This window comes from Lemur catta, chromosome 16 (genome assembly GCF_020740605.2).
Source record: "Lemur catta isolate mLemCat1 chromosome 16, mLemCat1.pri, whole genome shotgun sequence".
In the NCBI taxonomy this organism is placed as follows: domain Eukaryota; kingdom Metazoa; phylum Chordata; class Mammalia; order Primates; family Lemuridae; genus Lemur; species Lemur catta.
In genome coordinates, this window is record NC_059143.1 from 19,423,349 (window position 1) to 19,439,241 (window position 15,893).

Genomic DNA, 15,893 nt, shown 5'->3' on the forward strand with positions numbered 1-15,893 from the left:
ACGTTCTAAGGATGTTGCTGTCAAGTCAAGTGGACACTTTGGGGAGAGTGGATCCTTTGTCCTCAGGAGTATTCAAACACAGTCTGTGTGGTCATGTGGCTGGGATATTGGAAAACCAAGTAAAGCATTATTTATCCACCCACACAAGAAAACCATTGTGCACCTACCACAAACCCGGTCCCATGCTATGGAAGACCAAGGTCAGTCAGTCAGACAAGGTCTCTGTCCACACAGAGCTCATAAAACAGTGAGGGACACAGACAATAAATAAGTCAACAAATAATTAAACGGCATTACTGATTGTGATAATTTCTCTGAAGGAAATAAATTAGATGGAGAGAGAGAGAGAGAGACTGACTGACTATGGGGGTAATCAAAGAAGGTGACATCTGAGCTAAGCCCTGACAGGTGAGCTGACAGAAGAGGATGTCAGGCTTCTGGAGCTATGGGAGCACAGAGAGAGCAAAGGGCTTGGTTTGGCAGGGGGAGCAAGGCGGCGCTGGGAGGCACAGGGAGCGATGGAGGGTGAGCTCCGGGAGGGCGGGCAGTGGCTACAGCTCATGCAGCTTTGTGGGCCTCGGGAGAAGTTTTTGTTAAAGGATGTGAGATAACCATTGAAAAGTTTTAAACAGGGGAATGAGGTGATTGGATTTGTATTTTCATTTAATAAAAAAAAAACAGGTGATGCACAAGAGGATCTTTAAATTTTTATGCAAAGCTGAGATACTGACTCTTGTGAAAGGGTCTTAACTCAGTCTTACAGCACACATTTTGGTACTTGCTCTATTTGGCAGCAAGAATCTACCTAGAGAAGGAGCACCAAATTGCAAATGTAAACATTAGCTGGGGGAGAAAAAGTGAGCCATTCTTGTGATTTATCCCAAGTGGTCCTCATGATTATTGCATCTTTCGCATGGACCTCTGTTCCGCTCTGCTCTGGTCCTCTGTGCCCTTCACCTCCCTCCCCCGCCCTCTTCATCCCTCCACTCCTTCTAGCTTCTATCTGGTCAGCAATTCTATCCCTGTCAACTGGCTGGGCTCTTTTTCCTGGTCTCAACTCATTATTTTGCCCCACAATGGAGGGCCTGTCTCCTTTCGGTCACAATGGACTGTCCTTTTGTCCCAATGCCTTGGCCTGGACTCAGAACCATTTTCTCCTTTGCAATCCATGAGACTACAGTCTCCTTGAGAAAAAAGGATTATATCTGGCTCACTATTATTTGCCTGTATTCACCACAGTGCTTGGCACCTCCGATTGTTAAGTCTTCAAGAAACACTTTTGAATGATTACTCTGACCTTAGAGGCAGATGCTCCCGGCCATTGACCTCCCTCTCTGCACTCGATCCTGTCATTCTTCCAGCGTCTACGCTGAGAACCAGAATGGCTTTTTGCCAGTTAGCTTCTGCCAACTATTTTAACCAGAGCTGAAACTAAGCCTTCTCTCTCTCTCTCCCCTACTCTCTTTCTTTCTATCTTAGTAAGTTCAAGGCTAAAGCTTGGGTACAATTCAGTTTTCCTGAATGTGGCTGAGTCTTAATTGTGACAATTCGGAAAAAGCCAGTATGCAGATGCTCTGGGATAATAATAGCTCACATTTACTGTGCACCTCTGTTTGCCAGGCACCACGCAGAGTGGTTTGCAAGCATTGCACCTTTTCATCTTCACTGCAACTCTGTGTGGAAAATATTATTATCCTCATTTTATAGATAAGGAAACTGAGGTTTAGAGAAGTTAAGAAATTTGCCTGTGGTTACAAAGCTAACAGTAGGAGATCTTTGAGATCTTTGTGAATGGAAAACTTGTACTCTTAACAACTATGAAAAAAACTTATAAAATAAAATTCATAACAATACATCAACATACTGAAGGTTAACACAAAGAAACAGATAGATTAATTGATGATGATATGGAAAAATGGGTGGTATTATGAAACTCTTCTGCATAATTGGATAGATTTTAATTTCTCTGTCACATTTATTTACTCTTCACCTCCAAAAAAAAAAAATCTTTCTTCATAACCTCTTGCTAGTATATCAGAGCATATTTAAGATTTTTTTAATTCTAAGGCATTTTATTTTAATAGAAGAAACACAGGAAAATCAAGGAGGCTTAGAAAATAATCCATATCTTAGATTTTAAAAGCCTCAAATAAAAGGGATGAAAAGAATCTATAAATTCTCATATATAACTGAAATATATATAAGATCAAAACCATTCAGATTTTAAAAACCTGCATTAATTATGAAAGTCTCAGGAATCCACACCAGCTCATCTTTCAAAGTTCTTTGAATGACAGTTCTAAAATGTCCAAAAGACATCTTTTCCCATTTTTTAACTTGATATCAAAGGACATATTCAGATATGTTTTTGATTTAAAATGAGATAGGCTTTAAAATTGTCAAATGTTCCTGATGTTACCTGAAACACATATAAAATACTTAGGTACCTGTCTACCTAGAAAACTACAGTATTACAACCCAGGACACTAGGCTAGTATAAGGCAGAACTCCAGATGGAAGTCTTCTTGACATGTAATACAGGTTTTCTTCAGCAAAATAGTTATATAAAGGAATCCTGATTTTAGTGTTTATGCTCAGTGTAATGAGTAGTTTGTGAAATATCACATAATTCATTGAAAACAAATCAAGAATCAGGGAAAGCACTAGCAAATTACAAATAAAATTTTAAAAGAATAAATGGTAAATGTTTTACCAATCTTAGCCAAGGAAAATAATTTTCTAACACTTGGGAAAATAATGAACTCAAATTAAGATTCCAACTTGTAAAAGAGGTTACACATCTATGAACTTGTGTGTTGCTTAATTTGCCAATTTCAGTGATTTTAAAACATCTGTACTGCATTTAAAACACTACTGCATTTATTATACACCGATTTTATCTACTGTTTTGGTTAGGAGATTCTTTTAGAGGTCAAGGGGAGTAAGGCAACCTGGGTATGGGTGGGTCATTCTTTAAAAACTCTTAGCTTTGTACCTCATTTAAACTTTCTGAGTCTCCCTTGCTTCTTCTGTCCTGTAGAGGGATAATAATATTCACCTTTGCCCCTTGCAGAGGGGATACATAGGGCAGAGGCATGAACCTCGTAGCAGCACAGGCTGGGCTCAAATCCATGCTTTCTCTCTGCACCAAGGCCTCAGAGATGCCCCTGATCCCTTTGGAGCCTCAGTTTCCACATCTCTAACTTTAGAATATCACCCACCTAGTAAGATGTCACTAAGATTAGAGAAAATTCATGTAAACATTTGGCATTTATTAAGCTCTCAATAAATGGTAGCTCTTAATGCCTGTGAATACATTATGTAAACTGCATTTTATATGTAGGATATTATTATGTGATTTGACTGTTTCCTTAGATATCATACAGTTTTTTACTGACAGACCAAATCATATTTCTCCCATGTAGCAGTCTATATAGATGAATCCATTTTCCTTTGCGTATTGGAGTCTTGTTGTGATACTCTTTTTATGAAATTTATTATGGGATCACGATACCAGCAAACCTCTTAATAATGAGATCTTTTTGTTTCTTCCTTCTTTGCTGCATTCCAGGCTGTATAGTCTGAAGTGAGTTTTCAACCTATTCATTCAATCTTTTATTCATTCATTCAACAAACACCTACTGAAGGTGTTACAGGAGTTATGTTGGGGGTTATATTTTGGGGAGAATTAGCCTATATATTTTAATCACAGATGGCTTCATCAAATATAATTTATTATGACAAACTCTTTCAGTAATATAGAAAAGTTGGCATCATATTATAGTTTATGAAAATTATAATGGAATTAAAAATGTTTTGACACATGTTATATATTCCCTAGAAAACAATTATACACAACCTCTTCTCACAAAGTTTACTATATAAATTAAATAAATCCAAACTATCTATGAGGATAAACCAAAGAAAGGGTTTTAAAAATGAAAACAACTTTTAAAATTATCATAATTGTGACTGAGTTTTGAATTATCTTTTAGTATAAATTCTTAAGGACCTTATATCCAGAATAACCTTAAAATAGGCTACAATCAGAGATAATTAAGAAATCATTCTTCTGTTTTTACTTTATTTTCCTTAACAGTCATAAACTATAGTCCATTTCTAGCAATGGAAAATAATGAAATTTGACAAAAGCTGTATGTATAAAATTTCTATGATGTTCTAAGACATTTCCTTTGATAATACTATTATCATTATAAATACAATCCTTTTTAAAAGTAGTTGAGTGCTTCCAATATGCGGAAACTGCAAATCAAATGATGAAAGTACAAGATGACCAGAGTAGGGATTGGCAAACTATTGCCTGTCGACCAAATCTAGCCCATTACCTGATTTTGTAAATAAAGTTTTATTGGAACACAGCCTGGTCCATTTTTTTACATGTCATTTATGTCTGCTTTTGCAATGCATTCATAGAGCTGAGTAGTTGTGATAGAGATGGTATGGTCTGCAAAGCCTAAAATATTTACCATCTAGTCCTTTACAGGAAAGATTTGCCAACTCCTTTATATTAACAGTAAAGGTATTAAAACATTTTGACACCAATTTTGAGTATCAACACAGAATTTAAGAAAGAATTAAAAGAGGGCAAGTGCTGTGTATTCCCCTCCTTTTAGGCTTGTGCTTTCTGCCTCATGGATAGACAAGAGGTAGGATGAATGCTATACTTTTGTAGACAAATTCTCTACAAGCAGTCCTTGCTGGGCTAATGGGGCTTGGTTGCTTGCACTGAGAGGATAGAAATTTCAAGTATAAAGCCACCAAGTAAATGCCCACCAAAGTTGTACAATCTTCCTTTCCTGTAGGAGTTTGGACTTTTAGGATGTGACTCATTTTTTGTTGTTGTTGAAGATATTGTGACTTCTTATATACCTATAAACATTATAGCTTATTTAACTGAAAATGGCCATTGTTGTTACAGTTAAAATAGAAAAAAAAAGTCCGCATGTTACCTGTATGTTGTTCTTCAATCCAGACTTGCAAATATATGAAGAGGAGTAGCCCTGCTACTCCAAATATCAGTACAGAGAGGAAGACTTGTTTGGGGTTCATGACCATTTCAGATGGCTGCATTTCTCTTCAGTTCTGAATCCGAAGAAAACATAATTTGTTTTCCCATAAAGCTTCAATCCTTGCTTGTTCTCTAAGGGCCCATTCCATGAAGTAACCTGAAATTAAAACAAAACAGAGCACATTGTATAGGTCTCACGACATTTATTCCCAAATATGGCATACACATGCAGTATATTAACACTGAAGACTTACATGCACACTAATGCTCTGAAGACAGGAAAGGCTGCAGTAGATGTTCCTAGAACAGCAATTTTCTATTGCGTACTTTTATCTTATCTAAGGAATGTATTATCCCACAGTTAATAAGTAACACCCTAAGATTTAATTAGGCAAAGTTTGGCCAGACTTAAGCCCTCCTACATTGTCAAGAGTAAAATAAGGTTTGGGTTACCTCAATTGCTAAAGAATGCATTTTGAAAACCACATTTACAGATTGTACGGAAAAATCACTTCATGTCTTAAACTATATAATGTTCAAAAATGGAGGGGTTTCATATATCATTTTCCTCTTACGTAAAACATATTTCTCCAACTTAAAGGGCACATTTTAAATTGTTCCAAGGCACAAAAGCATAAATGTTAAAAGCTCAGTATTCAAGGACCCCTCCCATGATAACATGGAATTACTGAAATCCACCTCAGATTACAGAAACCTAGCTCAGTAATAAAAGGTTACTTTATTTAAAAAAAATACTGAAATGACTTTGTTTTAGAATAATCTCATTTAATATAATCTTAACCTTTTGTTTTTTTAAAAAAATCACATCCACTTTTGAGAATCTGATGAAAATGGGAACCCTCTCCTTAGAAAATATAAAGACACACAAAATCTTGCACAAAATGCCAGTGTGTTCAGGTGCTCTCACTGAAACCCATGCTAGGAATCTCTGCTACCAATGAACTGCCAAACTAGCATGCATAACCTGTGTGATGAGCTCACCTGGTTAGCAGCTGGCTGATGGGGCCAAGGTCACAGCTTTGTCTCTAACACTGGCCAGAGACCTTGGCTCTGTCCTTGGCTACAGACTACACCCCCTCTGGGTGAGCTGAATAAACATTTCCTCAATATGAAGATACTACGTACATCGCTGTGTCTAAAATGATCTCTTTTATTCCAAAGATGTCTCAAAATCCTTCAGGAGAGTCTTTGAAGGAAACGATTGATTTTGCCTGTTTAAGAGGTATTTGGCGGCGTGCCAGTTAAAAGTTAAAAACTGTTGTGGAAAATTGCTAGGCTGGTTTAAGGATAATATTTAGCTCTTCTTGGCAAAACAAATTTTCACACAAATGGGCTTCCAAGGTAATGTAAGAGGTCAGAATTAGAAGTGAATATGTTAAAGTAATTAAGGTAATCTGATTAGAAAAAAAATCGTTAAAAATCTTTATGCAGAATGAGAAAAAAGTCATATCGTAAATATATATTTTTCCTTATATTTTAACTATTACCTAGAAGGGGCCAGAGTAAGAGCTATGGTTGCCAGCATTCCTCGAGACACCTTCTCAAATCTACTTCTCTGAGTCCCCTGAGGAAGGGGCAACTGTTAACATTTTCCCTAGTGCTTTTGAGAATTTCAAGCATTTTCTTGATTTCAGTGGCAAAGAAAGTTTTAAAATAAGTAGAAGAACTGAGAGTACTATCATAATGCTTATTTGATGGGCGATACTTTGCTCTTATATTGAATCAAAACTAAAATATTATGGGCTCCCAAACATATGTAATGAAGAATAGTTCCCAAGGGAGATTTGCAATTTGAGGTGTTCCAAGATTGAACCCCTCAAGGGAAGCTATGAAGAGAAGCCAGCATGCTCTTCTCTCGATGCTGCAGTTAAACAATGAACAGACATAATTCCTGGGTACATAAAAAGATTCAGATAAAAGGAAACCAGTTAAACAAAATCTACTACTAACAAAGAAATAGTTGTTTACAAGAAGAAGGAGACTTTTACAATCTGTCTACATAATTAAAACTTATCTCAGAAAAGAAAGGCTAGAAGAAAACTCATAAATCAGAACCGAGCCACGAACCTGTGGGAATGGTAGGTGTCGGAGCCAGAAGAAGTACTCCTTGGGGGTTTGCAGAGGAGAATTATTACCTACGATCCCAGAAAAAGATTAAGAATTTGCCCTTCCTTTCTTCGGGAGATGTTGCTATATACTCTGACATATCCTCCTGGGCGAGAAGGCAGTAGAAAACCCGTAATTGTTATTGTGGCAGATGTGAGTAGGATTGAGTGATTAAAGCCACAAGGCAGAAAGGCAATCTGGTGTAAAATGGAGAGATACGTTTGATTTTCTCCCATCTCAGTCCGTTAACCTAAGGTTGGTGTTAGGAAATGGCTCTCATTAAACAAAGGTGAGGCGGTAGGAGCGGTGGGATTGCTTTAAGCAAACCTGAAGGTCAGCTATGATGGGAAAACACACCTATTTGGAGATCATATATCCACCTCCAAGCCTGCGGAAAAAGTGCAGACTACTGGAGATTGAAATTACTTGGAATAATGCAGTTTTATGTACAAGCATTATACATTTCTACAGCCAAAGGCTTCTTGTATTTTGTGCAACTCCCTCCTCTCCCCACTCACGAACACAATACCTTGAACCGAATAGGTACTTAACAACTTGTTGCACTGAATTGCATTTGGAGCTTCGATAAGAAAATAGAGATAATTAATGAACTTTATAGCTGTGTTTGTAAATCCTTAGCCTAACTTCCACACGGAGATACATGAACTAGTAAAATACTAAAAGATAGGGTTTATATTTGCTAAAAATATTTACTTTTATTTGTATATCCTATTGATTTATCTCTAACAATTATGAAAGGAAGTATGAAGATAACTACTTCATTTCATTCTCTCTTTTCCAACACTGTAAAAATTATTCTTTTAAACAGCCACGGCCACGAACAGAAGTATTTTGGGACTTAAGTGTAGCAATAAATTACTAGCTAGAGGCAATTTACATAAAAGGAAATTATGAGTTGCCTAGTTGCAGAAGTGTATGATTTTAGGGAGGCAGTAGTGTTGTTCTGGGGAAAATCGGTTTGGAGCAAATGATGCAGGCAGTGTGGCACAGAAGAAACCCAGGGTCAGGGGACCACTGTCCACAGTCCTCAGTTGGAGCTGGCAGCCTGCTCCTTCCCTGGCTGCCACAGCAGCGGCGCCACTCACTCTTTTCCACCTCTGAGCAAAGAGACCATCAGGGATGAACTCCCTCACTCTACTACCCAGCCCTTGCAAGTTTACTGTCGTCTGCCCCATCCACACATCTCTGCGTCTGTCTCTGCAGAACAAGAGTCGTCCTCCTGGGCTATCTTTCCAGTTTCCTGTGAAACGCAGCTCCGTCCACACCTCCCCAGTCAACCTCTTTACCCAGCGACTCCTTCCTCTGCAAACCCTCCACTGAGCGCCCCACTGCGATCACTCCAAGTGTTCAGTTAAGTTTGTCCTACGGCTGCCTCCTTGCATCTTTTAAGTCCAGCCTACAGGTTTCTCCATACAGAGTGAACCCTACTCTAACCAGATGTGTAAACAGACTGTAACCTACCCTCAGATCAATCTCTGAGTTTCAGCCAATCACAGGCAGCCAACTGTTCAGATAAGGCAAACGCCGGCTGTAACCAATCCAGCTGTTTCTGTACCTCACTTCTGTTTTCTATACATCACTTTCCTTTTTCTGTCCATAAATCCTCTCCAACCGGGAGGCAGTGCAGAGACGCTCTGACTCTATTCTGGCTGGGGGGCGGGGGGGTGGTGGTGCTCGATTCCTGAATCGTTCTTTGCTCAGTTAAACTCTGTTAAATTTAATATGTCTGAAGTTTTTCTTTTAACATCAGATAAGCTTCAAGCCAGCCACCGACCCTGACTGCCTCTGGCACCTCACCTCCCGTCCATCTCTCCACCCACAGCTGCTCAGGAGGAGGGAGAAGTTAGAGAATGAGGATGTGGTGCAGGAATTGAGAATTTGTAATTCCCCACTGTATTTCTATCTGTTTTTTTGCTATTCTGGTTTTCAAATTTGTGAAATTCCTGTCTACATTTATTCTCCATTTTTCCTATTAATTTGTAGTTCTTTACGTATTTTGGATACTAATTCTTTGTCTACATGGGCATTACAAAAATCTTCCTGCCTGTGACTTTTTCTTTCTTCTCTCCCTTTCTTCCTTTGCTAGTGTGGTTGTTTTATCACACACAAGTTTTAAATCAGGTTTATCATTCTTTTTCTGTTCAATTTATCAGCTAGAATCTTGGAAGAAAACGTATTACAAACTTATGAAATTGTGAAGAGCTCAAATAAGGGGCATTTATAAATGTGGTCAGGGTTCAGGGAAACCAACAAGGGATACAAGTACCTAAAGCCAAGGAATGGCAACTATTCCTAGTAGGGAAGAAACTAAAGCAGAGGGCTAGTCCTGGACCCTTGGCAACAGCAGCTAGAAGCCCATTGTAGGGGGGCATGGACGACACATGGCAGCAGGGGATTAAGGGAACCAGAACAGCCCATATCAATTTCTTCCTGTCCTTAGACCTCCTGTTAGTGACCCCCATTTGTCAAACCCAACTACGAGCCAGAGGACCAGGAAGCCCTTTGTTGTAGTGGGTTCAGTGAGTCCCCCAAGTCACAGAGCAGGACAGGGAACAGTAGAGAATGGGCAATATCAAGTTCAGTTTGTGTTCTTTATAAATTTTCTGAGCTAACACTCCTTATCTTCAAATCACAAAATTATTCTTCAATATTTCCTTTTAAAACTGGTAACATTCTGCTTTTCATATTGAGTACTTGAATCTCTTTGTACATTGTAAGGTTCTCCATTCCACATGGATAACGATCATCCAACTCTATTGAGTAGTTTATTATTTTATTACTGATTTTTAATGCTGATTTTGTTATTGATCAAATTTCGGGGTGTGTGTGTTTACCCGTTTACCAGATTGTTACTGTTCTGTTCTACTGGTCCAATACCACACTGTTACTTTTTTTTGATAATCACCTTTGGAAAATTACATTGTCTATACAGTTATCATTTCTTTTAGTTTTCAAATTTATAGGCACAAAGTTGTCCATAGGAGTTTCTTATGATTTTAAAGATTTCTTCCAAAGCTTTTCATTCCAAACATTGTATATTTGTATCTTTTATTTTCTTTGCTCATGCTTGCCAGAGATTTGTCTATTTTATATAAAAGTACATTGTAACTTCTATTTTTTTTATTCTTCATTTCACTGATTTATGTTCTCACCTTTATTACTTTTTTCATTCTACTTTTTTCTATTGGAATGTCTGTTCTCCAACGTTTTGAATTGAACATTCATTCATTCATTCATTCATGTATTTTAGATACTTGTTTTTGGAAAAAAAAATTGTATAAGGCCACTAATATCCTCCAAAACTATTTCAGTGACATAGTTTCTTTCTCCTTCTTCTGTTGGACTGATGAAGTTTCCTAAAATTATCTAACCTGTTTCTCCTTCTGTTTTCTTTGAATCTATAGATTTTGTTAGCTAAATAAAATTTTAATTTTTTTAAAGTCTTTCTTTTATTTTGATTTTCTTTTTCTGAAACTCTTATTAAATTTTCAGACCTTTCAATATATCTTACATGATTTTTAACTGCTCTGCCATTCATTAAAATTTTTTTTTCTTAAACTGTAATCTGGGTGAATTCCTCTGAACTATTTTGCAACTTACCAATTCCTCTGCATCTTTATCCTAGTGTTTATTATGCCTGTTGTGTTTTTTCTAGTATTGTATTTTTTAATATTCTAATTGCACCTATTCCATATTCACTTTTTCAAGTTTCATTTTCCTCTGCTTTTCAAGTTTTATATACTTTTATTATATTATATTAAATTATCCTTTCCTGTCTCTTTGCAATCTTAAATATATTTCAAAGGTTTTGTCAGACTGCAATATAAAAATTTAATTTTATTTGTAGTTTTGTTGCCTTTCTTTCTTAACATTAGATTTATTCATGTTCTCATTCTTATGTTTAAGTTCATTTTAGTGGAAGGTGTTTGATTTTTTTTTCTTTTCCTTTTCTTCTCTCTTTGTGCCTTTTCTTCCTTGTCAAGTAATTTTGCAGCTGCCTCCAAATTGCTCCTTGGACTACCATCCAAAGCTAAGCTTTACCACTGTTGGTAAAGTTGTTGTAATATGTAGTCTAATGATAATTGTTTGGTGTTCTTGACCTAGAGTGATATTGGTACTACCACAAACAAGAGAGCCTGGAGATTACCTGGTTTTCCAGGGCGTGGCTCGTGTCTGTGTCTATCTGCTTCCCTAAACCTAGTACATTTTAATGCTGAAGCTCGGTGGAAGTTGCCACCATTTTTTCTTTAATCTTCATTCTCACTGTGGGATGGATTGCCACTGTAGTCCCTGTTCATCAATAAACCTGGCTCCTAGCTCCTACTCAGGAGTTAAACTTCTAGATATTCCAGCAACTTCCATACTTAAAGCCTTAGTAGGCCTACAATTTCAGCCTATGTCACCATTTCTGTTCCTTGGCTTCTGTTCCTGATTTTGAATTTAATTATGTCTTCTCGTGTTTTTTCTTTCTAAATTTCATCTGCCTTTGGTTTGTTTGGGGAGTAGACTGGGATGCCAAAATGTAACTATACTTCTCCCTCTTGATCAGAAATCTTTATGTAATTTTTCAGCCCTAATTTTCTTTATCTGTAAAAACACGACAATAAAATTTGCCTGATGTTTCTGATAGCTTTAGAAAATATTAAGTAAAACAGAATGTTATGGTCTTTTAGAAAACTATAAAAACAGTATGAAATGTGTTATAAAGCACTTGAGTAATCTGGCTTAAGGGTTTTAGATTTTTATTTGATAGGCATGGTGGGCACATAAACATTTTAAAAATATATTGTTTCTTCCAACCATAATTAAATTAAACTGTAGAATGTAGTCTAATGATATTTGCTCAATTATGGACATTGTTTTATTTAAAGGGAAAGAAACTGAGATAGTACTCATGAAATGTGTAGCAACCATAAAACAGTAAATATTGACTAAGTTGGTTTTAATTAAATGAAGAATGTGACCTCTATTTATTTATTTATTTTACTATTTTAGAAGTTAAATAACCCTATTTTTATCCACTTTATTATTGGGGAATTCCTGAAATTCTGTAAGCATTTCTTTATGTTTTCAGTTAATCTTCCACAAATGTGGCTTTTTATAGTTTTATGTTGAAATAACTGTAAACTCACATACAAGATGTAAAAATAGTAGAGTCCCCAAGTACCCTTTACCCAGCTTCCTCCAATAATAATAGCTCCATAAGCACAGTGCAATTGTCAAGACCAGGAACTTGACAATGGTACATGTGGCAGGCAGACTAACGGCCCCCACGAGGTCTACCTCCTACTCATTGGAACTTGTGAATATGCCACATTACATGGCAATGGAGAGAGAACTAAGTTTGCAGATGGAATGAAGATTGCTAATCAGCCGACCTTAACATAGGGAGATTATTCTGGGTTGTCTGGGCAGACCCCATGCAATCACAGAGTCCTGAAAAGTGGAAGAGGAAGGGAGAAGAGGAAGTAAGAGTGATGCGAGGTGAGAAGGACTAGACTCACCTTTGTTAGTTTTGGAGATGGAGAAAAGGGACCCTGAACCAGGGAATGTAGGTGGCCTCTAGAAGCTAAAAAAGACAAGGAAAAGGATCCTACCCAGAGCCACAGAAAGGAACACAATCCTGCTGACATTGTGATTTTAGCCCGTGTCAGACTTCTGACCTACAAAACTGTAAGATAATACATCTGCCTTGTTTTAAGCCACTACATCTGTGACAACTTGTTATAGCAGCAAAGAAAACTAACACAGGACAATACCATTACAAAGTATCATTTTTAAGGAAGACAGTGAAACTTCTATGAATGAGCCAAATAATGCTGACTTTTTCCAAATATTTTTAAATGGTTTCTCAGGTATTGTATTCCATGGTCTATTCCTGAAATAGCCCAAGTGTTCAATGTGTTTTGTCATACAGAACACAAAAACATATTCCTTTTCTAGACACTAATTTATAGGTGCTTCCTTATACATCTTGTTGCTTTGAGTTCCTCTATAATTTATTTAACAGGTATCTTCTGCTTTTAGCTGTTGTAATTAAGATATAATTATAATTAAAATTTTTAACAAGACAAGGCTTTGCCCTTATAGTCTTTATTTTAGAAGAAAAATTTTAAACTCATATTTTACATTCTAGTATTCAGTGAGGAGTTATTTTCTTTTTAAGCAACAATAGCCTGTCTTTAAAGGATGCAAAATACTAAAACCAAAGGCCCTTGCAAACATTTGTTTGTACCAGTGGAAAAAACACTCCTAGAGATTATTGCTGAGTTGTTCATCCCATCACTCCATATTGCTTGATCCTCATTCTAAAGATTTCAAAATTTTAAAGGATTTCAAAGTGCTAATTTGGGTGAAACAAAAATATTATATTTTCCATTTGTTTAAACACAGCCACAAGAATTTATAGCATGTGTTTATTTACATGCCAGTCAAGAGTCATCAGGCTCATCACTCACATGTGTTGAGACCCACCAGAATCACACTGAGTAACACATAAGATACAAGATGCCTATGGAGTCAAATTATATTTTACTAAAGCGACCCTTTCTGGAGTCCTGGGATTTGTTTGTGGTGGCAAATGAAAATGGCAACATGGGTGATCATATCTAAAAATATTTGAGTGGCGGGGTGTGGTGGTTCATGCCTATACTCCTAGCACTCTGGGAGGCCGAGGCGGGAGGATCGCTCGAGGTCAGGAGTTCGAGACCAGCCTGAGCAAGAGTGAGACCCTGTCTCTCCTAAAAATAGAAAGAAATGATCTGGACAGCTAAAATTATATATGTAGAAAAAAATTAGCTGGGCATGGTGGCACATGCCTGTAGTCTCAGCTACTCGGGGGGCTGTGGCAGGAGGATTGCTTGAGCCCAGGAGTTTGAGGTTGCTGTGAGCTAGGCTGCTGCCACAGCACTCTAGCCCGGGCAACAGAGCAAGACTCTGTCTCAAAAAAATAAAATAAAATAGAATAAAAAAATAAAAAGATTTGAGGGAGTTATCAGTGAGGGATATGTCAGATGAGATAAGAGATAACTACCGACTGGGTAAGGCAGTTAGCAAGTCAAATGAAATGATCAAGTTTCAGTAATGTAGTAATTAATAATGTAACCTAAGAAGTGCTGAATAAAAGATGGCTTTCGGTCCATGACTGGGATCAATTGTGGTGTGCCCAATAGAAATGGGTGGGTTACAGTCGGAAGTGGAAGTAAAGGCTATTGAAGTGGATGCTGTGTTGCCTCCTGAATATTCATTCTGCTCCTCTGTGTGGAAATTGTACAGTTGAGAACGCATTGTTCCCACCTCCAGCTCCAGCGATAAAATAACATAATACTCACAATGTAATCAATCCTATTTTTCTTGTTACATATACTCCATAGATATGTGCAAATATCATGTATCCAAGGAAAAGTTGGTCCAACAATGGCCATTTATATTAGTTTCCTATGGCTGCCATAACAAATTAACACAAATGTCGTGGCTTAAAACAACAGAAACTTACTCTCTCACAGTTCTGGAGGCCAGAAGTCTGAAATCAACGTGTAATTAGGGCCACACTCCCCTGGGAGGCAAGCGCGGAAGGCTTCCTTGCCTCTTTGGGCTTCTGGTGTTCCAGGCATGTGGCTGCATAGATTCAACCTCTGCCTCCAACTTCACATGGCCTCTTTCTCCATATATGTCTTCTTCTCTTCCGTTTCTTACAAAGATACTTGTCATTAAATTTAGGGCTCACCAGATAATCCACCATGATCTCATCTCAGGAGCCTGAACCTAATTACATCAGCAAAGACCCTTTTCCGAAATAAGGTCACAGGTTCTAAGGATTAGAAGGTGGACATATCTTTTTTGGGGTTACCATTCAACTGACTATACCAGATGACCCCCAGGTTTCCTGGGCCACAGTGACTGTTTTGCAGGTGACCTGCTGAGAATGAAGCTCAGAGCTTCAGTTGGATGGTTATGGGAAATGATATTTTCTCTCCTGGAGAATGTGAATAAGAAAGCCTGTAGTTCCTGCTGTTGCTGGCAGCCCTCTGGCTGTCTTGATGGAAATCAGCTTAAAAAACAAGTCAGCACAGAGGAAGGCAAAGCTCAGAAGTCCACAAACAAAGGGAAAGCTCTGACTGGACCCTGACTGGTCAAACCCTGTCTATGAATTTGTTCATTAGGTAAGCCAATAAATTTTCTTTATTTCTCAATCTATTACAAAGCAATGTTAAGATACAGTGAGAGAACTAATGAATAAGCTATGTTTTGGGAATAGCAATTTTTGCAGGACAATCAGAAACATATAAATAAATACACTGACATTCCTTGAGCAGTTATTGCATTCTAGGTGCTATTCTAAGCATTTTGTATTGATTATTTAGTTTAATTCTGACAATAACCCTGTTTCCTTCCCAGAAAAGAAATCTCATTGAACCACACAGTGTCATTCAGGGTTTGGGGAGAGACGCGGTGAGAGGTACTAGTGGAGACAGACCCCACAGGGCCTTGGCATCCAAACTGTGGTGATTAGATTGACCGTGTGGACAATGGGGAACTGACGAAAGGTCTGAAGGGAGTGGAATGGTCAGGTTTGCATTTTGGGAGGATCACTTGGAGGCAGTGTGCAGAATGGCTGAAAATAAGGAAGACCACAGGCATTCGGGCAAACAGAACAGTCACTGGCCAGTCAATCACCAGGAGAGCACTGGACTGGAGTATATTCCCACCAAAAACT

The 15,893-nt window shown here is 37.7% G+C and overlaps 1 protein-coding gene across 2 annotated transcripts in view; it reads right to left on the reverse strand.

Moving 5' to 3' along the window:
- The window catches only part of CHST9 (carbohydrate sulfotransferase 9), a 237,415-nt gene that overhangs the window by 192,184 nt on the left and 29,338 nt on the right, over positions 1-15,893 (reverse strand). The window contains exon 2 of one of the 2 annotated variants that reach the window (XM_045527202.1): positions 4,971-5,186. In XM_045527202.1, coding sequence (XP_045383158.1) covers positions 4,971-5,091 — 121 coding nt within the window. In that variant the 5' untranslated portion in view covers positions 5,092-5,186. Of the gene's footprint in view, positions 1-4,970; positions 5,283-15,893 lie in introns of those variants that run through there. The other variant, XM_045527201.1, reaches the window with a different exon arrangement.